Source organism: Tarenaya hassleriana, unplaced genomic scaffold (assembly GCF_000463585.1).
Source record: "Tarenaya hassleriana unplaced genomic scaffold, ASM46358v1 Cleome30, whole genome shotgun sequence".
Classification (NCBI taxonomy): domain Eukaryota; kingdom Viridiplantae; phylum Streptophyta; class Magnoliopsida; order Brassicales; family Cleomaceae; genus Tarenaya; species Tarenaya hassleriana.
Window position 1 is genome coordinate 283,103 of NW_010966178.1, and position 21,801 is coordinate 304,903.

At 37.3% G+C, this 21,801-nt stretch overlaps 7 protein-coding genes and 1 long non-coding RNA gene across 11 annotated transcripts; 4 read left to right on the forward strand and 4 right to left on the reverse strand.

The window, feature by feature from the left end:
• Positions 1-555: 555 nt before the first annotated feature.
• Positions 556-1,560, forward strand: LOC104820257. The gene is made up of 2 exons (XR_772914.1): positions 556-647; positions 1,027-1,560. It is a non-coding gene; the product is annotated as an uncharacterized LOC104820257 (long non-coding RNA).
• Positions 1,561-2,524: 964 nt separating this feature from the next.
• LOC104820432 (putative F-box protein At3g16210) lies at positions 2,525-3,496 on the reverse strand. Its single transcript, XM_010550875.1, has one exon. It carries the CDS (start codon positions 3,494-3,496, stop codon positions 2,525-2,527), a length of 972 nt encoding a protein of 323 aa, XP_010549177.1.
• Positions 3,497-4,256: 760 nt separating this feature from the next.
• LOC104820258 (60S ribosome subunit biogenesis protein NIP7 homolog) lies at positions 4,257-5,069 on the forward strand. The gene has a single exon (XM_010550639.2). The coding sequence runs from the start codon at positions 4,326-4,328 to the stop codon at positions 4,887-4,889; it is 564 nt and encodes a 187-aa protein (XP_010548941.1). The 5' UTR covers positions 4,257-4,325; the 3' UTR covers positions 4,890-5,069.
• A 324-nt stretch (positions 5,070-5,393) lies between these two features.
• Positions 5,394-8,546, reverse strand: LOC104820259 (vesicle-associated membrane protein 724-like). The gene is made up of 6 exons (XM_019203315.1): positions 8,276-8,546; positions 6,424-6,565; positions 6,273-6,317; positions 5,880-5,942; positions 5,741-5,787; positions 5,394-5,644 (listed from the first exon to the last, which is right to left on the reverse strand). The coding sequence occupies exons 1-6, from the start codon at positions 8,466-8,468 to the stop codon at positions 5,484-5,486; spliced, it is 651 nt and encodes a 216-aa protein (XP_019058860.1). The 5' UTR covers positions 8,469-8,546; the 3' UTR covers positions 5,394-5,483.
• A 1,044-nt stretch (positions 8,547-9,590) lies between these two features.
• Positions 9,591-11,740, forward strand: LOC104820261 (myosin-3). 3 transcript variants are annotated; one of them, XM_010550642.1, is made up of 7 exons: positions 9,594-9,811; positions 10,557-10,595; positions 10,744-10,797; positions 10,931-10,984; positions 11,085-11,138; positions 11,238-11,309; positions 11,415-11,740. In XM_010550642.1, the coding sequence occupies exons 1-7, from the start codon at positions 9,743-9,745 to the stop codon at positions 11,508-11,510; spliced, it is 438 nt and encodes a 145-aa protein (XP_010548944.1). In that variant the 5' UTR covers positions 9,594-9,742; the 3' UTR covers positions 11,511-11,740. The 3 variants fall into 3 exon arrangements, with proteins under 3 accessions (XP_010548945.1, XP_010548944.1, XP_010548946.1); XM_010550644.1 differs by having other exon boundaries at positions 9,758-9,811; positions 10,694-10,797; XM_010550643.2 differs by lacking the exon at positions 10,557-10,595 and having other exon boundaries at positions 9,591-9,811.
• On the reverse strand, positions 11,712-15,032 carry LOC104820260 (probable protein phosphatase 2C 40). 2 transcript variants are annotated; one of them, XM_010550641.2, is made up of 4 exons: positions 14,704-15,032; positions 12,603-13,790; positions 12,269-12,533; positions 11,712-12,145 (listed from the first exon to the last, which is right to left on the reverse strand). In XM_010550641.2, exons 2-4 carry the CDS (start codon positions 13,767-13,769, stop codon positions 12,018-12,020), a joined length of 1,560 nt encoding a protein of 519 aa, XP_010548943.1. In that variant the 5' UTR covers positions 13,770-13,790; positions 14,704-15,032; the 3' UTR covers positions 11,712-12,017. The 2 variants fall into 2 exon arrangements, with proteins under 2 accessions (XP_010548943.1, XP_010548942.1); XM_010550640.2 differs by having other exon boundaries at positions 14,699-15,029.
• Positions 15,033-18,111: 3,079 nt separating this feature from the next.
• LOC104820262 (rapid alkalinization factor 23-like) lies at positions 18,112-18,765 on the forward strand. Its single transcript, XM_010550645.1, has one exon. The coding sequence runs from the start codon at positions 18,123-18,125 to the stop codon at positions 18,525-18,527; it is 405 nt and encodes a 134-aa protein (XP_010548947.1). The 5' UTR covers positions 18,112-18,122; the 3' UTR covers positions 18,528-18,765.
• Positions 18,766-19,564: 799 nt separating this feature from the next.
• Positions 19,565-21,507, reverse strand: LOC104820264 (heat shock factor-binding protein 1-like). The gene is made up of 5 exons (XM_010550646.1): positions 21,405-21,507; positions 20,537-20,590; positions 20,377-20,400; positions 20,232-20,274; positions 19,565-19,885 (listed from the first exon to the last, which is right to left on the reverse strand). The coding sequence occupies exons 1-5, from the start codon at positions 21,405-21,407 to the stop codon at positions 19,746-19,748; spliced, it is 264 nt and encodes an 87-aa protein (XP_010548948.1). The 5' UTR covers positions 21,408-21,507; the 3' UTR covers positions 19,565-19,745.
• Positions 21,508-21,801: the final 294 nt, after the last annotated feature.

The window sequence follows — 21,801 nt, forward strand, 5'->3', positions numbered from 1 at the left end:
GAACCAAAATTCTAATATTCCACTAATATATGTGTAAATATTATAGTTCGGTACTTATTTGGTATTCATATAATGGTACCGTTCCGAACCGAACCGATTCTAAAACCGAATCGAACCGAACTGTTTAACATTCGGTTCTAGTTTGGTACACTTTTTATAAAACCGAAAATACCGTTCCCGAACCGAACCGTTTGAATACCGAACCGAAACCCGAAACGTCCACCCCTATTGGAACCTGAAGGAGGGATATCTCCCACCCTCCAACAGCTACACCACTCGGCTACGGCCTCTTGGTTCCCTTTAGTTAGTTTCAATCCTCATTTCATTAAGGGCGTGACTGGTTGCGCCGCTCCGAACCGCAAACGGAGCGGTTGCGATTTCTGGCGGTTGGTGGTGTCTGATAAACCGACTGGTTAACCCGCAACTAATCGTAAACGCAACAGAACTTTAAAAATCAAAACGCAGGTGATAAGTTGCGTTTCGATTGCGATTTCTGGCGTTTATATAAAAAGACCAAAATACCCTCATTAAAATTGTAAAACCCTAAATTATTCGAAAGCCTCATTCCTTCATCGTTTCCTTTCCTCTGTATTTTGGAGTTCTCTCGTGCCCTAATATCATCAGAGTGGTTGTCATCTCCGTTTGAGGTTAGTTCATACTTTCTAAATTTTGCTTATTTCTCTTGTGTGATTCGATTTCCTTGTTCGTCGATGCTTGTACATAAACTGTATCTCTGTTTTGCTTTTTGTATGATTCGATTTTTACCTTCCGTCGAAATTTCAAAGGATTTGTTCAATTTTCGGTTTGGGTTTCTGAGATTTCAGAGTTATAATTGCTTATTCGTTACCTATGATTAGATTTTAATGCTCGAATCAGTGTCCAAACCTGTAATTTGGTTTTATAGAAAATGGGTTTCACGTATGGTAATTTTCTTAAGCATGTTTTTGATTCTCCATTTTTGTTTTTAGGATTTCATACCATTTTTTTTTTGTTGGGTAATGTTTAGTTATCGATTTTAACATATAGGAAAGATAAGATATGAAGCAGAGGCATGGGTCTCAATCTTCTTCGGTCTAAGGTGTGATCTCCGTTTATGATTTACGTATGGATATTCTAAAATATGCTTTTGATTTGATCTGTAGAAAAGCTTGTCCCTCCAAAGCTTTATCCTTTCTCGGTTCCAGTTATGATTTTATGACTTTTTACCATTGTGATCTGCTGGCATCATGCCTCTTATTGTCCTGCGGATTATTACAACCTCAAATCATGGACGGGCAAGCATGTAATAACCTGCAGCAACGGCCGTTGCGAGCGAAATAAGCATCTGATTGCTTCTTAACCATATTAATCGCGGCTATAAGATGTGACTAGTACTCCATAATGGTTGAATATTAGAAGCGTGTTGACGGGTATAACCCTTTTTTTGCGGTGGGCTTATGAGATTTGGTATGGGGTTAGTATTACAGAAGAGATGATCTTGCTTCGGAGGGTGAGTAGTGTATTTAGAGTTGTGGGTGACAGTGAGTTACATTTAGGGTAGAAACAATATGGTTGACGAGATTCAGATGGGAGATGGTGAAGCCCTTTTTGTAGTTATTTGTCACATCTCCATCACGTTATGATATGGATGATGACCGATTCTATGATGCGACAACGGATGACTATATGGCAAATGTTAGAGAGGAGATCGCTAAAGAAATATGGGATGCGACGGATTAATATTTTTATTATGTTTTGTTTTTCATTTCAATTTCAATACATTACGTTTTGTGCAAAATATTATATATATATATATTGTTGATGACTTTATTATGATTTGAATTTATTTTTTGATATTGTATTTTACTAAATTGCATTATCACATGATTATAAAAAATTTTAAATTTATCAATAATTATTTTTGATATTTTATCAAAAATTATTTTTTAATTAAATATAAATTAAATTGATGAAATTTATATTTTAAAATATTTTATATAATTGTTTATAAATTATATAAAATATTTTTTATCAAATGATAATATAAAATTAATTGTAATTGATTTAAAAAATTATCTTAAAATCATGTCCTTTTTGGTAATTTATATCAAAACGCAACCGCAACTGTGTCCAACCATTCACTCCTACTCGCAACCAACCGCAATCGCCACCAACAGTCATTTACAAACCAGTCAGTACCAATCGCCTACAATCGCTAGCAAACACTCTGAAAACGCTATCACCCGCAACCGCAACCGCTGCGGTGCAACCAGTCGGGCCCTAATTTTCACAAACGATAATTCTTTCTGATAACATAATGATAATTATCTATCTACTTTATGTTACACACATAAGTAGGAAAAAAATAAAGGATTATAAGAAATAGCGTACAGAAAAAAAATATAAAACAAACCAGAGCAACAAAATTTTATGAGCATAACAATGCATGCATACTAATACTATATAATATTAATCCATAACAAATTATATATAACTATATGTGTGTATACATCTTGAAAGTAATAATAGGTAATTAAAGCACACCTCAGCACTTAGTCTTAGGTTTATCAACCGAAACCGAAACGAAGCTCGAGCTCTTCGCATATTCACACATGCATCTAACCCCTCTCAAAGAAGTATTTTCAAATCGAATTTCCCTAAATTTCTCGTCTTTCGCCTCGTAGACCAACATCTTGTCTCCATATCTATCATGGCCTTTATAACCAGTTAGGGTTATCACGAGTTCGCCGCCCCCCGTGACGCAAGCAGCCGCAATCTTGATCGGCCCTCGTAAGGAAAGTGCCTTTCTCGTTCGGACCCAAACAGAACTGTCCCATCTCACGATCTTCGGGCCGCTCCTCTGAGGGGCATATACGCTGATATCGTCGGCCAAATCGGGGTAATGATCGATGACGCATACTTCTCCTCTTAAAACCCCTAGCCAGGAATTGATTTTCCACCTCGAGTTTATTGGAAGGGTTTGTTCTTGGAATTCTTCCTTGGTGAAATCAAAGGACAAGATCGAGTTTTCTTTCTTGTCTGACCGGTAAGCAATCCAGTACATGTTGTTGTCCACGACCGTACCGCCGGCTCGGTATTTGAAAACGAAATCATGAGAAGGAACCGGTTTGCTCTCTTCCCAACAATTGGATTTGAACTTGAAGATGTAAGTCCTTCCCTCTATGATCGTCACGATCTTGTAGTCATCGGAGAATTTATCGTAACCGAACCCGAAAACGTCTGATCTCTGACCCGGTTTAACGACCGGTATGAACTTGAATCGGTTAGTAGCCGGGTTCAGAATCACCAAGGAGTTATCTTGTTTTTTGGTGAAACGGGAGTTGCTATATTCCAGAGTGAGACACAACATTCCATTGCAATGAAGGACGCAAACCGGTTCGGTTTTGTCCGGTAATGCGAAGGGTAAACCGAGCTTAACCGACTTCTTTTCTTGGACGTCGAGCAAATGCAAACCATCTTTGTCCAATGATACGAATTGAGAACCTTCACTCGACATTGAGAAATTAATATGATTCTTTTCTTTTCTTTTTTTGCCTTTAGCGTATGATATGAAGCGTGAGGGATGAATCTCGTAATTTATAATGAAATAAAGGAGAAATAATCATATTTCATTTAAGGAAAAATAAGCGTGCGTGCGTGCGGGGCTTTTAATTATTTTTGTTCCTTGTGAATATTTTTTTTTTGTAACTTATTATTTTCGTGATTTTCTCTCTTTCTTTTTACTATTTTTGTTATTACCATTTTTCCCTCCTTTTTTTTTAACGATTATAATGAGAGAGAGCATACTCATATACATATGCAAGTAGAATATGTATTTTCTTCTTCTTCTGATTGGGAGTCTAATGACTGCTATTATAAGCCTGGCAATCAATTAATTAATATTGTTATTACTTTCCTAAAACCTAAATCCAATAATATCGTTTGAAAATTAGCAAATAATTCGATGTCGACCATAAAAATGTTACATCCTCGGTTCGAATCCATCTGGTATAAATTTAAAAACGTAATTTCAATCACATGATTTATTCTCGATCCTAGAGTTAATATAGGCTTTGCATCAAAATATCCGGTTAAAAAAAATGGACGCTGGTGCTCCAAATATATTATGAGGAAATTTAGTAATTTGCTTCTAAATAAAGGGATGGTTTTGGCAATATCTCTTTTTAAAATAAAAGGGTCGAGTTTGAAAATAAATAAATAAAAAAAACCTCCCCGGCCTCTTTAGCCCCATATATAAAGTACCAAATCTGTAAAACCCTAGAAAACCCTCCTTCGAGCTCCGGAGCTATTTCGTATACAATACAGAGAGCTTCGTGTTCCCGAAGATGCGGCCACTCGATGAGAACGAGACGACTGTTGTCTTCGAGAAGCTCTTCAAATTTGTTGGAAACAATCTCAAGAACATCGTGGATAACCCATCTCACGAAGGACCTGAAACGGATCCGGGTCGATACTGCTTCCGGCTCCAGAAGACCAAGGTCTTCTACGTCAGCGAATCGCTCGTGAAGCGCGCAACGAATGTCTCTCGGAAAAACCTCGTATCCCTCGGGACTTGCATCGGGAAGTACACCCATGGGGGGAGTTTTCACCTGACGATCCAATCGTTGAATCTCCTCGCTGCGAATGCGAAGCACAAGGTATGGCTCAAACCCACTTCGGAGATGTCGTTTTTGTACGGGAATCATGTGTTGAAAGGCGGGTTGGGGAGGATCACAGAGAGTATTGCTCCTGGAGATGGGGTTGTCGTGTTCTCGATGTCGGATGTTCCTTTAGGGTTTGGGATCGCGGCTAAGAGTACTCAGGACTGTCGGAAACTGGACCCGAATGGCATCGTTGTTCTTCATCAGGCGGATATCGGAGAGTACCTGAGGGATGAAGATGAGCTTTGAAAAGGGCAGAGATTGAAGATTTTCACGAAATTTCTGCGATTATGTAACTTGGGTATTGCTAGATTTCACTTGTTTTGAGTTTTTGGAGGTATGTAACTGTTACAAGTTTTGTGAAACATGGTGCTGCAGCTATGAAAGTTCTGGTTTTTATGAATCTATGCGAGTTGTTGTGGTTGTGTAGATGATTTATGAACGTCCAAGCTTGTTGAAGTTAAATTTTAAAGATCATCAATAGATTTTATTGGTAAAGCTGAAATCTTGAATTCATCTCTCAAATGCCAAAATATAATGTGGAGTTCCTATGATTATGGGATGTGCCCTGTTTCATCTCATGGAAAGCTTCTGGTTTTCTGGTGTTAGCTGTCTGTAACAGGACTGACTTTGTAGAGAGCAAGATATCTGATCTTGAGTATTTGGTGATGAGCAGAATGTTAGCCATCTCTTTAGAGGTTCACTGAAACGAAATCGAGTATATACCAATTTCTTTCGTCATACCCTTGTATGTAGACAAATCCCCGAGTATATGTTATTTGTAAATGACAACATAAAACAGCACAACACAAACACTAATCACATTCACACTCCATCCCATCACTACAAGACCACAAGTAGTACAGTTTCTCTTCCTCTCACTTTTCTTCTGTCTCTGTCTCTGTCTCTCTTGCGAGGCTCTAAGATCTCTGAAGCTGCATTTGCCTTTGCCCATTGAGCATCAAACTCTGGCGAAACGAGTTTCTCTTTCGACTCCTCAGTTGATGCAATCAAACCCGTGACAGACGGCAACCCATATCATAAGAACAAGAAGTAGCAAGATCCCGAGAACTATGAGTTTTATCTTCATGTTTTGGTACCACATTTTCCGCCGGATCTGTGTCCCCTGTTTCCTGTACTCCTGAGCCTTCACAAAACATAAAGCAGAGAGATTTTGCAGGTGAAGATGACGAGAGGTTCGTTTATTAGTCTCGTGTTCTAGGGCCGGGTTTGAGTTACCTGAGAACGTAGACTCTCGGTCTTGTCAGCCAGAACTGTAAGGTTTTCCCCTCTGTCAATCGCCTGGCAACAGATGCATGGATGGCAAACTACCATGAACACATTCATACAGACATACATGAAGATACATACTGCATAGACAAGAATATACACATCTTTGTTTTCTAATCTATGCTTTAATGAGGTGGCAAGAAGTGGCTTAATGAACTTTTTCGGAATCCAACCATTGCCAAAAGCAAAGCAAGAAGAAGAGAGTATGCACATACCAAACAATGAGAGCTAAAGATGAAGATACCTTGTCAATATTCTCCAGCATTACGCTTTATCCTTCTGAAACTTGAGCCTTGACTTTTATCAGTTTCTCAATCTCCTCGGCATGATCAATGAAGATACCTTGTCAATATTCTCCAATATTTCATGTGCTCTTTCATAATCGGCCTGCGAGTTTCGTAACCATTTCACGTGCCCTTTCGGAACAGAACAGAGTTTCGATGAACCCGTTATCGTTGCATTTCATCCAAAAAAAACAACAAATTCTACATACCCAAACTCCTTGTTCAGACTTTTGGCAAAAGCTGTACTTGCTTTCCCGCCCCCGTATCTCTTCTTGAAATCAGCTTTCATTCGTTCCAAGAATGCGATTGAGATTTGCTTGCTCAGTGAATCTTTCGCCACAACACAATATGCTGCAAGAAAAGCAACCGTTATTTCAACAAGAGTTACCATCAGAGAAATCCAGCGACAATTTCACCACGTGGTTTCTACGTTAAACACGGGGAAGAGTACTCTTGAAATATGCAAGGCACACGGCCAGCCAAAGCATTATTCCGATTTCACCAAATTTAACAGAGACTGTACATTTGCAAATAGAGTTAGATGATCAAAGTAGGAAGCAGATTCAGAAACTATCACTTCTCAAAACATCCGAAGTAAGACGGTCTAAAAATGGCAACTTTTCAGATCATTCTACACAGCAGCAGAAATCCATCCACGAGATCCGGCCTTAGACTGATTTTATGTGATCAAGTCGATTTCGATGGACAATGTTTCGTTTCCATCACGGAACCATGGCTAGTCCCTCTATAACGAATGTCAGAAACATCTCGAATTCGCATTCATGGTGAACTAAGACAAGAAATCTTGACAGATCGCAGGAAATCAAACTTTTCAGACATTCCGTTACCAATTGAACCCTCAAAGGATGAGATGAAAGAACAAGACACCTACCAAGCCTATTTACAATTGGTTCTCGTTTTTTTGCAACTTAATTTAGAAATGTATAATCTTTCCTGGTACATTCATTTGTTTGGTTGAAACATAAACTAAAAAATCGATACTTTTTTCTCTAGATTCTACAAGAAAATTTTATGGAAATCAAAATCAAATCAGCAAAAGACATGAAGTTGTTTCCTTCAAGTTTTACTTCACTTTCTCGGAAACCAAACAGACCCAGAAACAGAACACCGTTGCATAACCTAGTAAACAAATCTAAGTTCACTACATAGCACAATCTGAGCTCCAAACTGATGGAATCGAATGATCCCGAAACTTTAATAAACCCCGGATCCGAAACTATGTGATTGCATATCGGGATTGAAATAAACTAGATCAAAGATTCATAAACCGAACCTGGAGTCATGATCGGAAGCGTAAACGGTTACGAGCTTCTGATTCTTCGTGTACCTTAACCTCTTAATTCTTTGATGGGATAAGAATCAAGAACATGTAGAGAATTCTTAAGATTGGTTTGTCAAAACCATATTATATAGAGAATGAAGATTTGTGCATTATTTATAGCCATAAGAGAACAAAGAATGCATGAACATGCATTGACCAAGAACCGAAGGGTCATTCTTCTTCTCCATTAATCAATCAATTAAATGGTTATTTAATTGATCAAGACTAATGCACATTCAAAGAATCTTCCATCTACATGAACCAAAACCAAACCAAACTCTACAGTAATCGGTACACATGAACCAGAGATCATAACCAAAATCCTTATTCGGTATTATCCAATTTAGCCCATCATAAAATTAGACAATAACCGACCGGTATCTACGCATATATTAAACCCTATACTCGATTCAATACTGAAGTCCAATAGGTTAAAATGAAAACCCGATCACATTTCATTAGACTTAACCGACATGACAAACTTATTCCATAATAATCATATCCGATCCACAATAAAAGTATAAAAAACCTTACACAAACATGCATTCCCTGAGCTAGATCCAACGAAAATCTTTTTTTTTTTGGTATGAGATCCAACGAAAATCTTACTCGCTTCAATAAACAAGAACTTTCCAAACCTTGTTTGTTTCCCGGGAAATTACAGATATAAAACGGAAAACCAGAGAGAAAACGTAGGAGGGGGAGAAAGAAAACCTAACTGTAGCCATCTTCAACGAGGAAGTTGAAAGTATGGAGATCACAGTTGTAAGTGAACTTGCTGTTGATGGAGGAAGGAAGCTTCTGGAGACACTGAGCAGCTATCGCCGGAAAATTCCCGGTGAAATCGGTGTACTCCGCCAGAATCATTGCGCCTCTTGCGACGAAGCTGTAGATGAACGTTTCCTGACTCATCGAGTCGCCACCGAGTTCACCCACGCAGACAGAGAGACTGGAAGAGAGAGATATTGCTTTTGTAAGGGTCTGTTTAATCTTTTTCTTTTTTTTTCTTGTACCAAATTTAAGGAATTTTGTCTTATGACAACATTTTATAAATTGTTCCCTATGGATGTTTCAATATTTTAAAAAATTGTGGAAAAAGAATATGAAAAAATTCTTAAAAAATACTAAAATTTTAATTTTGTAAGATAAACATTAAATTTTTTAAATTTACAAAAAAATAGATTATTAAAATAAATAAATGCACTTATATAATATAACGAGATACAAATACGTTAAATTATTATATTTAGTTTTTTTGACAAGTATATATAGTTCATATTTTTTTTTGAATAATTGAAAAAGTTGATTAATTTTTTTGACAAATCACATAAAAATTTATGTATTTTGTTGGGTCATTTAAAATTTTTGATAAAAAAATACTAAAATATTAATTTTATAAGATAAACATTAAATTTTTTTAATTTGTAAAAAAAAGTAGATTATCAAAATAAATAAATTCACTGATATAATATAACGAGATACAAATACGTCAAATTATTGTATTTAGTTTTTCTGACAATTATATGTGGTTCATATTTTTTTGAATCATTTAAAAAGTGGAGTATTTTTTTTTTTGACAAATCACATAAACTTAAAAGTTTGTCTATTTTATTGGATCATTTAAAATATTTAGTGTTTTTTTAAAATTTAGTTAAAAAGTTTGATATTTATTTGATAAAAATAAAAGTTTAGTGTTTTTTCCGTTAAAATTGTAATAGTTTAATATTTTTTTTTAATTTATTAAAAGAATAATTTATTGAATTTCGGAGTAACGGTTTTTTTGTGAAATATGAAGAGGATGATTTCAAGAATTATTATTCGCAAATTTGCAATCAAATTCTAAAAACTAATTTTAAGTTGAGAAATTGATTTTAGTAGAATAATAACGGTGACCAATTTATAAATAGTTTTGAAAATTAAATAAACACACGCAGTTAACATTATTGTTTTATTGAATATAAAAATGTGTTTTTGTGTGTGTTCAGTTAATACTTTAAAAGAGTATTTTTGAAATTTGAGTCGAGATCACACCACGAACATCTTTTGTCTTTATTACCGATCGCTTGTAGATCCCCCCCACTCGGAAAAGCCAGTCTTTTTCCTGTCACTGTTCGCAAGTTCTTATCTTTTCGGTTCAATTAAGTTTCCCGATTCGAAATCTCGTTGCCACTTCTGGGTTTTCATCAATGGCGGACCAAATCACCGATTCATCATCCCCAGCTGCTCCCGCCTCTTCCGCTTCGCCTCTTGCCCTGGTATTCCCTCTGCCCTCCTCTTCGTTTGGCTCAGTTTTGTTCGTGGAATTTCATGGACGTTTGATTTTGATTTCTGGGCTTTAGATTCTATGTAATGAGCATTTGATTCGATTTGGAATTTGTGGCTGTTATATTATCTGGGTTTCGCTTTTGTGGATGCAAAGTCTTGGTTTTTCGGATTAGCTTTAAGATTTGTTGATCTGCCTGCAACTTCAGAGGCATTTCTAATATCAAGCAGAGTTCCTACAATCCTACTTTGGAGTGGCTGATGGAGTTTATGTTGTCTGCTTCTTTCAGTTCCGTGTTTGTGTTTTGGGGTTTTCCATTTTGTGGATTCGAGTCTTTTGTGGATTTGTCTAACTTCAAACAGATTCTGATTATGTTGGTATTGAATAGATTTGGCACAAACTGGATTGTGTATGCAATGTTTCTCAGACATGGGTGTTAAAGGGAATGCCTTTTGATATTTCATGTTTTCAAGTGGAGTCACATGTACATGTTTTCTTTGATGTTCAATTCTAAGTAGGAATCTACTGTCATGTGATCTTTTACCTATTCACCAGCTTGAGCTTTGTTGATTTCAGCCTCGAGTTTAGGGTTTACGGCCTCGGGTTTAGGGATTTCAGCCTCGGGTTTGATGTTCAATTCTGAGCATGAATCTACTGTCGTGTGATGTATACATGTTTTTTTGGATGGTTTGGGGAGAAACTGATGTTGATCTTTTGCTTCTTTCCTTCTGCTGCAGAAGAAAGATAACATTACTCTTGCTAATTCGAAGATCGCAGTATGTGGCTTTTTCCGCATATTCTTCTCAATGCCGTTTCATATTTTTTCCCAAATTGTAAAGCTTTGAGGCTAATATCTGTGTTGGTCCATTGTCAGATCTTCTTATGCCGTATAACTTTCTGAAATCTCGGCTTCTCTATCCACAGGAATTGAGTGAATCAAGGGCCGAGTTGCTTAACAGGATCCAGAATCTGAAACAGGTTTTTCTTCACAAGACATTACCACTTTGTCACTGTTTCATGTTCATACTTATATTGTCCTATCCCCAAAAATGAAGTTACACACACACACACACACACATATATATATATATACATATATATATGGTTTCAGGACTTGCAAAGTTGGAGAAGTAAGTTGGACACCCAAGTTAAAGTTTACCGTGAGGTGAGTTTAAATTCATACTCTTTTTACATTTTACAGAGACTGAACTCAGAACTGTGTTTTGCTTTGGCTATATAAACACATTCATTGGCACTCTTTGCAGGAGCTGACAGATCTGAAGAAGACTCTGAATCTCGAGGTTGAACAGCTTCGCCAGGTATATGTTAAGCCCATCCATCTCCTGATCTTCTATAGTAACAGTTTCAGATGGTTTATATTCATTTGTTTTTTTTTTCCATTTGCAAAAAAAATAAAGGAATTCAAAGAACTGAAGAGCAATCTGAATCAGCAGCAAGAGGATGTCACTGCCAGTCTAAAAGATTTAGGCGTACGTCAAATTCTTTTCCTTCTTGATTCTTCTTTGTCAGCAACTGAGATTCAGGACATGTTTCACATCAGACACCAACCTATGAACTTCCATTAATCTCTGTAGCTACAAGATGACTATGGAGATGGTAAGGAGCCAGAAGACGATGCAACGGAAGAAGATCAATCTCAAAACAACAATGTGAAAGAAGCAGAGCACTAGATGATGATGATGATCTCTTGGTATCTTAGAAGTAGTAGATCTGCCACTACTTGAAACTGTTGCCGAACCTCTCCGTATTATAAAAGCATTACATATGCATATGCTCATATCTACGTGAAGGGAGAGAATGAGGAAGAAGATGGGAGGGGAGAAATCTGTAGTGAGGGTTCTGAACATTATTATATGTATGAACACCAAAGAGGAAAAAGAAAACCGAGTCTCGTCACTCATCAATTGTTTTCCATTGCACAAATCAATTGTCCCAAAAAAAAAAAAGTTCCAAGCCTCTTCTTTCTCACGTCTGAGAGGTTGACAACTATGAATTCTAACCAAAACTTAAAAACCCAAACTTTGTCTGACATATACATATATATATATATAGAGAGAGAGAGAGATAGCAGTACATGCCATCAGACTGTTGAATACAGGGGGGGGGGATATATATACAGTTGCAGTTGCAGATGCAGTTGCAGACTTATGGATAATGGAAAAGGGAGGGAGTGATGGTCAAATGAAGGTGGAGGCTTTGGAGGTGCGTTGGTTGGAGCCTAGGATGATGACCATCACCGTTACATCATCATGGTACCTCCTCCTCCTTCCTGCAGGAACATTCATCAGTTCTTCCATGGTGAAACCTGCAATCATTCGCATCCACATGCCATGGTCAGAGATATACATCCACATCCAGCCATCCATGGAAACACTTGAATAATGTTTCCTTATTAGGGTTGGACCCATTAAAAGAAAAGGGTACTGACCGGCACGAGTAGCTGCTCTGGCTACAAGGTGTTCGAGAAGATACTTGGCAGGATCACCAGCCGAGTTGCTGGAGATGAAGGAGTGGACGAGCCTCACTGCTTCTTCGTTGCTGAAGAAATCAAACAATCCATCACTTGCTACTATCACAAAGTGATCGGATTTCGAGATTCTATGAACTCTCGTCGACGGTTCCACCGATACATAAGGCGGGCTCACAAGGTTTCGAACCCGTAAGATTCCCATCAATGCATCGTTCAATTTCTCCTGCACGAAGATCAGTATTAACCCTCGAGACCCATCTTCGAAAATTCTCGTATATAATAAAGTTCATACCTTTTTCAAGTATCCAACTCCAAGAGCACGAGTTACTTTCAGTTTCCCTTTCACTTTACCCGAAAAGATTGTCTTGGGATCGTCTGGGTGTTCGCATAAAACCCGAGCCTTCTCAGTTTCATTGTCGACGGAATGATCTTCGGTCAGCTGAACAGCTTTCAGCCTTTCGTTCCCTTCGTTTCCACGGTATGTAGCAAGAACAGCTCTGCTATCACCCAGATTAAGAATATATAGATCCTCTCCGACAAGGAGAGCAATCAAAACGCAAGAACCTACGGAAACCAAGTCGGGTCTATCCTCCATTTCTTGTTCAACCATCCGCAGAAAGTCGTTCTCGGCCTGAACGAGGGCACGGCTAAGGCAATCGAGTACTCCTTGTCTGAAAAAATCCGAGGAAGAATCGATTTTGTTCGACAACTGAGCATCATTATTCGATAACAACCCATGGAGCCTCGAGGAAACAGCGTTGTTCTTTGTGTGTGAGTATGGTTTTTCGTCATTATCCTGCATCGTCCTTGTGAGCTTCTGCTTCAACTGGCGATCGAGTAACTGGACATAGAAAGCAATCGACTCGTACAATGTACATGCCAAGAAATCGGCAGCGTCTCTTCCGTTGAATCCATCGTAAATCGCGCAGAAGAGCCAGCCATTCTCTTCAGAGCACACGGCCTGGACCCTGTCTTCACCTGCAGCACCTCCGGCCACTTGCACTTCCGTGGCACTAAGAAATCCTTCGTTTCTAGAAGGAGCGCTCATCGATTTCAAGAAGTAAGACTCAGAGTCTGGAGGACTAGGGCTAGTTGAGGCACTGCAGCTGAAGCTCGACATGCCGCGTCCGCTGCCATGGAGAGAAGGCGAGATCATGTCCAGCTTGGAAAGGGAGGGAGAGGACGGGACTTTCCGGAAGGATTTGGGCGAATCCAAAGAGGGTAGGATCGCTGTCCCAATGATGCCATTGCCGATGTTTGTGTTGGCCAAAGTGGCGTTTGCGCTCAATGCAGCTCCGGATAAACAGGAGAAACTGCTCGTCCTTTGGAGCCTAAACCCAGGAAGAATCTCGTTGCCATCACTGACGGTCTGACCGATACCTGTCTGGCCATTATTACACTGATAGCCAAAGCTTATCTCCATTTCTCCATACGGATCGCTGATAGTTTCTTCCTGCATTATGTTATATATGTCTGATTCCTGAAAGAACAATAACAGATACTCTTCAGATTCCGCGAAGAAGAACTTCAACGGCGATACCAAGAGTACAAGTAAATGACTAGCGAAATCGAACTAACACCTACTAGATAACAATTTACCAGTCCGTTCATTCATCGATTATCAGACTTTCTAAGGAAACTCAAAGGGAAGAAAATACTGAAAACCCACTTCTAAACTTTACCAACAAGGAACCAGAAAGAAAAAGGAGAGAACTTTTGAGACAACAGAGGAGGGAAAAGGAAGATGGCAGCAAGGACCAATGTTAACCAACTTCCTCGGAGATTTTCATCAGTGACCAGAGAAAAATCTGCGTAAACCTTTTGGGCTATACAGAGATTTTCACCACTGACCAGAGGAAAAAGGCGAGAGCTTTAAAGACCCTAATGCTCGAAATAAGGAACATTTTCCACAAGCAAATCTCCATGTGGAGATAGTGAAAATTTTGCAAGTTTCCTAAAAACCTGGGGGTTTTCCATCATCATCATCATCATCATCATCATCATCATGTAATGTTTTTATAAGTTGACACCACTATCACCAACATACATTTAAACGCAAGCTACGCACTAGTAGTTGGGACTTGGGAAAAAGTCGATGAAAATAGGGATGAACCCAAAATCCATCTTAATCCTACAAAAGAGATATTTGTATACACAGACAAGCGTGGACACATGCATATATACACATACCCATCGAGAGATATTAGTGCGCGATAAAGACGGGAGATTTCGAATATTAATGAAACGAGATAACAACACAATCTAAAAGATCCATAAAAAAATCCCTTTTGATAGGACCGATCACAGCTGACAAAGGAAACAAAACCCTAATTATAGAATCATAGAAAAAGGGGCAGAGGCATTGAATCAGTAACATCCGAGATATACCCAACTGCAGAAAACGAATCTAACTTCGGGTGGAAGAAAACCCAGATGGCCAAAAGCTTCGTAAACGATCGCAGAACCCGCAAAGTCGACGAATTTCAAGGGAAAACAGACGAAAACGACGAGCAGAGAGACCGAGAAGAAGAAGAACAGAGAGAATAAAAGGAGTGAAAGAAGTGAAAACAGCGCAAAAGGGGGTGGGGGAGAGAGAGAAATGGGTGGATGGATGGATGGAGGAGAAGAGTTTAACGACTGAACGTCTCTTTGCCGAATTTGGGAGTGAAAATCGAAGTTCCTTTAAAAGGGTTGACTCGTTCCTTTTCTCCCCATCCGCTCCTCTCTTTTTTTGTGTTTCCTTTCTTCTTCCAAATTTGATTCCCAAATTTTCATCTATCTTTTTCTTTCAAATTTACACAATGAACCTGTTTTATAAATATAAGATATTTACCAAATCCATATACATACACACACACATATATCACAAATTCATTTTTACAATACATTATATAGAAACACTTCATGACTATTATCCACCTCATGATTTTTTTCCCTATGAAGACAAGATAATACAAGAAAAATAAATAAATAATAGTGTAAATGAAACTAGAAATATAATATAATATTTTTTTTTGTAAAAAAGTTAAATCTATAGATTTGCGTGAATGAAAAATCTCGGTAATGAAATCATAGAGTCAACATCAAAGGACAATAAGGTGGTTGACATTTTCTAAAATGATTATGTCATCATAAGAGTCTATTAATTATAAAATTTATTAAGCCATTTGTTTATTCATTTTTTTTTCTCCTCAAAATTCAATACCCAAAAACCATACCGCCCAAAGTATTGATACATATTTAATAAAATAAAATGCAGTTTCCGTGAACGTAGTTAAAACTATATTATGTGATACTTTGAAATATAAAAGGAGAGAAAAGAAACAAGTATGGCAATGGAAATTCTGAAATCGAGTTGGATTTTGATTTGATTTATTGCCATTTTTTTTTTAAATTTAAAAAATTATATCATTTGTTATTAATATTACTGTGGTTCCATTCCATTTAATAAGAGTTTGGTCGAATTATTTTTATTTAAAATATTTATTTCTTAAAGATATTATTTATTTTTTATAACAGTTATAGATTTAGATTATGTTAGTTTTATTTTAAAATATTATATCTAATTTTATCTTGACTTTGATTATACACGGTATGCTATTTTTAATATCAAAATTGAAAAATTCATATAAAAATAAGATAGAAAAAAAATTGCATATAAAAAATTAGAAATAAACTGAAATGATTTATTAAAAGGAAATATTTTGTGCAACGTCCAGAAAATGGCATTCACAGCCGTGTGTCCACATATACTGAAATCGACGTGCATATACTTTATTATATAACCAACCAAATTTATATGATTTGTTAGTGAGAGTTGAATTTTATTCATAATGAATTTTTTTAACGGTATCGGTGTTATAATCTCGTTTACTTATCAATAAAATTATAGAATGTCTATACCTTGGGTCGCATGACATAAGGAGAGGGAGCAAGACCTACATCTTAGAAGAATAAAATATTCAAATAAGATATTGTTTTTACATATATAAAAAATAAAATATTTTTTATCTCGATAAAACCAAAATATTTTTTTGTTTTATAATAATATTTTTATTTAGAGAATCCAAGTGATATAATTTAGATTTTGTCATATTATACATATATATCTGCCGACATCCACCCTACTATTCGAAATTTAGAGATATCCCAAAAATACAAAAGAAAAATAATGGAAACATGTTACATGCTAAACCGGTTTGGGTTGTCAACATTTGCAAATTATTACCAAAGGTGTTATATCATAGTTTTATACAAAGACCAAACTAAACCGATGCCAAATATATCGGTAATTCTGCAACTTTGGTCACTCACATTAGGATTCCGGTATGATCAAAAGGCCAAACCGAAATTTCCGGTATGATCGACTTACCGCCATAAAATATACAATACACTATTAAGCGTCAAGTCCATATACAAACATATATCATATAATAAGACTTTTTTTTTATACTAAATGGTAAATCAGGATAGGGAGTACAAATACTTGTATATGGTGCGTATACAGTGTATATATATGTGTATATATAAGAAATAGTATCCGACACTTTGAGCCATGAAAATGACATAAGATTACGGTCCATGTAGCCATTTGTGCCATTTTATGTTCCATGTATCTTATTATACAATCCGACACTATTCTTGTTAGTTGGTTAAGACGGGGACACTATTATTACATATAAATCTGCATCACATGGGAGTGACATGCATGTAGTTTTCAACTTCAAAGATCAATCTCCCTTGGAAATAAAAATTCAAAAAAAAAAGATATTTACAATAAAATAACCTCCCATTATAGACCATTATAAGTTTATGGGCTAAAAGACAAATTTCTACGGCCCATTTGACAAGTATTCTATTTGCATTTTATAGGAACAATTCGAGCCTGACTTCTTGATCCATGTCACAAGATTTATACGGCCCATTGGATAAGCGCAAAGGACAAAATCAATCATTGAGCATATTGTCACGTGTAATGGCGTGAGATTGCGGCTATTAAGGCCTCAATTTTGTTCATAAATAAGGTCTTGCTTTTTTTTTTTAGTATTATTATCAATTTAAGATATGGTGGGTCCAAATTGTCACGGAATCATTATTTTCATTTCAATTTGGGACTTTTTTTTTGGTTTTTAGCTTATATTATTACATGCGCATGATATCATATCAATAACGAAGAGTCTTGTACACACAAAATGAAATGTATATACCATCCATTAGTGGTGGTATAATTCAATTACACGTTTTGACGATTGCCGTCTATGCAATGCAAAGTAGGGGTGGGCGTTTTGGAAAACGGTTCGGGTTCGGGACGGAATTAATCGGTTTGGTTCTTTCGGTTTTACAAAAATAGATACCAATCGGGTTTTTTATTGTATTCGGTTCGGTTCGGTATCGGTTCGGTTCGGTTCCGGATTTTATTAAAAAAATGATAGATTTCTTTTAAAAATATTCGGTTTTTCGGGATTTTTAAAATTCGGTTCGGTTCGGTTCGGTTCGGTTCTGGAAAAATTCGGTTCTCTAAAAATGGTACCGTTCAAAAAATAACAACAGTTTCGGGTCGAAAAAAATACCATTTTAATGATTCGGTTCGGTCCGGTTCCGAAGAACCGAACCGAAACGCCCACCCCTAATGCAAAGTGCGTGCGTGTGTAAACATATGATTATTTATGCGCCTTAATCACGTTAAAGTCAAGTGGTATTTCCCGTAAATAATTCAAACTCTAGTGGCATTCCAATATATTCCTCCTTTTAAATCTGTTTGATTCTCTCTCTTCCTGCAAATTTCTTACTAACACACAGAGAGTGAGAGAGAATGGGAAGTCTGTCCAGAAGGTCATTGGCGGCGATCTTAACCGTCATCGCGATTCTCTTCATCTCCGCTGCTGAGTCGACGCCTTCGGTCGGAGGATTCACCGGCGATTTCTTTCCGGTCGGGGCGGAGTGCCGCGGCTCTATCGCCGAGTGTTCGATATCGGCCGGTGACGACGGTGATCTCTTATACGGCGGCGGAATTTCAGCGGAGGGGGAAGAGTTCGAGATGGAGTCGGAGACGAGCAGGCGCATTTTAGCGACGAGGAGGTACATAAGCTACGGTGCGCTGAGGAGAGGCAGTGTGCCATGCTCGCGACGAGGAGCATCGTACTACAACTGCAGACGTGGCGCACATGCCAACCCGTATTCCCGCGGATGCAGCGTCATCACTCGCTGCCGACGCTGATTTGTAATATTTCTACTATATCCAATTCTTTTTGTTTTTTTTTATTCTCTTCAAAACTTTTTTTTGGCGTAATTTACTGAGTTTATATTATTATTATTATGTTAATTTCCAACATATACTATATGGAATATGTATACGTACAATTTTCTGGAGGATTGGACACCTCGTGTGTTGTTGTTGCTTACATACATAAACAAGAAAAAGAAATATGGAATAAAGATGGTACACATTTTTAGTAGTGGCAGTGTTATTAGTATTATATTTCTAGTGATTCTTGAAGTCGTAATTGAATTGTAATGTGGGATTATGGAAAGTGTTCATCAATAATGCCAATGGTGCATGCAATACTAATACTAATAATAATAATAATAAAAATAATAAAAATAGGATTTGGTTGTTGGGCCAACTAAAGGCAGCTTCACATTCACATGATAGCACCTTTCGGCAGGGAACCACACGTGGAGGATTAGCTTTCTCTAGATTTCCCCACTCTCTCTCCTCCTCTCATTTAATGAACTGTGTCCATAATTTGGTTTTTCAATGCATAAATGTGAATTCACACATATAATTAGCTGTATAACTCGCATCATATTTCTCTAAGCCTCTTTGGGGGTTGAAAAGTAAATGTTTACATAAAAAAAAAGACCTATCCATTTCCATAATCATAGGAGATAATTTAGGATCCCCTTCCAAATATTGTGGCACTTTTTTTTTATAATTATTTATGCAACATCTAACAACGGCCCATGCTGAGCTTGCCCTCAAATTGTCTTTTTCGCATTTAGATTCAATTTAAAAAAAAACCATATTAAAAGAAAAAGCCCAACTTGAAGTCTGGACCACAGCACCATCCCAGTATGGTGGTGAGCCCACGACGCTACCCCAAACACATTCCACTCTTCTTATTTATACATAATACAGACACCCAATACTTACAATCCCAATGACAATAGCTTTATTTCTTTTTTTTATAAATTAAATTTTCATATCATAGTTTCCAGTTGAATAGCGTTCAAAATTATGTTAGAGTTCTTCAATGGTTTCCCATTTTGGTGGGGTCACAAACGAACCAATGATCAAATAAAGCATTTCATCCCGTTTGATGAACAACAAACAACAAGAAGTCATTTGGTCCTAAAAAGGGGGAAAAAAACCCAAACAAACACAGCTCTTTGAATGTTTACTAAATAGGGAAAGTAAGATCCATGACCTGTCATCTTAAGTAGAACCAGCAGGAGTCTTGGGTTCATCGCTTGATTTGGATGCAGCAGGAGGAGGAGTGCCTTCCACGCCCATCTCGGCTCTCAGGTCGTTGATGCTTTGCTCGAGCTCATCGATCCTACTCCCCATCTCATCGAGTGAAACTTCAAGTCAAGGATTTCATCATTAATAATAAAGGTTCAGCCATATCAGACACATTGCTATGGATGCAAATTACGGCACCAAAACCTAATTAATTGTAGTTCATACCCACAAACTAACCGATCCATCCTATCCTCCCAAGCATATTTCCATACCATGTAGTGGCATTTACTCTGGTGTTGCATCATTATCATGTAGTTAATTTCCCGGAGAAAAGGGTTACTTTTCTTCATGACAACATGAAATGAAGACCAGGGTTCAGGCTATAACTCTCAGAGAATTCAATACATCCTAAAAGAAACAGTATTTGAGTTATGCCCATATATATTCATAGAAGGATATTCTTCGTAACAATGGAGTCCGACATTGTCTGGAACCTGGATTGCTGAAACACGCATCAAACCGAATTAGTCACATATATGCTTGCCTGGCCCTGCCGAGGCTGTAATTCCAGAACCTAATAAGACAGAAAGGTTATCCAACCCACCATCTGCAGCAGAAGATTCTGGACCTGCACATGAGAATTTAAACATTCAACCAACAAAACTGAGTCACATTGATTTTTCCAAAACCAGAAGCAGTCTGAATCTACACCCAAACAAAGTGATCGAGATCAACTAGGGAGTATTTTGTTGATAGATACTCACAAAAGCTGTCATATCTGCAGTGCTCTGCTTAGGATCCTCTGAATCGTGTCCATCCTATCACAGGAAGAAACAGCGGTAAGGAAGGAACAAAAGGTACAGAAAAGGTTGCATCCAACATAATCCATCGCACTATCCCATACTCTGGGATGCCAAGGTTTATCATAAGGCAATCCATCTAACATGAAAAAAACAAAACAAAAAGTAAGGCAAAAAATTCGATTTCTCTAAGCACCAAAAGTGACGGCCACATATAGCTTACTGGAGTATCTCAGTCCCCATATATGCCATGAACCATATGCATGGATGTTTCAACGAGAAGGTTCGATCAGGCATGTTTAACCAAAAATATTTGGAAAAAGGTAAAAGCTTTCTTCTGGAACCTCAATCAGATCCGGATATTGATACTGGATTTCTCTCGAAGACTGAAAATCTCAAATTGATGATCATATGTTTAAACAACTCCAACAACAGGATTGTACACCGAGGGTAAAACTAAAGGATGGACACCAAATCCCATCCAGATATCACTCAAGCTCTAAGATTGGAATGAAATTTGGATCGGAAAAATCATGTGCTGAAAGATCAAAGCCAAACTCAAACTTTCAAAATATATCTATGTAGCAACACACAGATCCTAATCTAATTCAGAGATGCAAAAAATGCTACTGAATTCTAGATATTCAATCAGAAAAAACAAGACCTAACACTAGATTCAATCGAAACGCCGCAGATTTCACCAATGGTTTGGGATTCGAACCCCTAGAAATGGAACCAAACACAAAACATGAATAGATCGGAACGAAGAAGAAAAGACAGCAATTTCAGCGAGAATAAGCAATTGATAAAGGTTTAAGGAGCAGAGATATACCATTTTTAGGGTTTTCTCGTCTGATCGAAAAACGAAGAATTTGAATTCGGCTGAGCAAAGAGGAAACAACGGAGAAGAGAAGATAAAAGTGTTACCGGCAATAGTAAAATCCCAACCCCAGAAAAAGAAGAAACTTTTGAAAAGGCCCCTATACTATAAGTTATTTTCGAAGACAACCCCGAAACACTTATATTCTTCATTTGCACCTCATGTTATCAATTTAACCAAAATTTCCCCAATAAAATTGAACTGATGCTGAATCAACCATGAAAAACACGACAGATATGACATGCATATTATATGCTAATATTGTTTTACTAATTGGATTACTCTTTAAACTAACAAGCAACCTTCCTTACAAAATATACGTGTAGATAATTCCAATACAAGATTACAA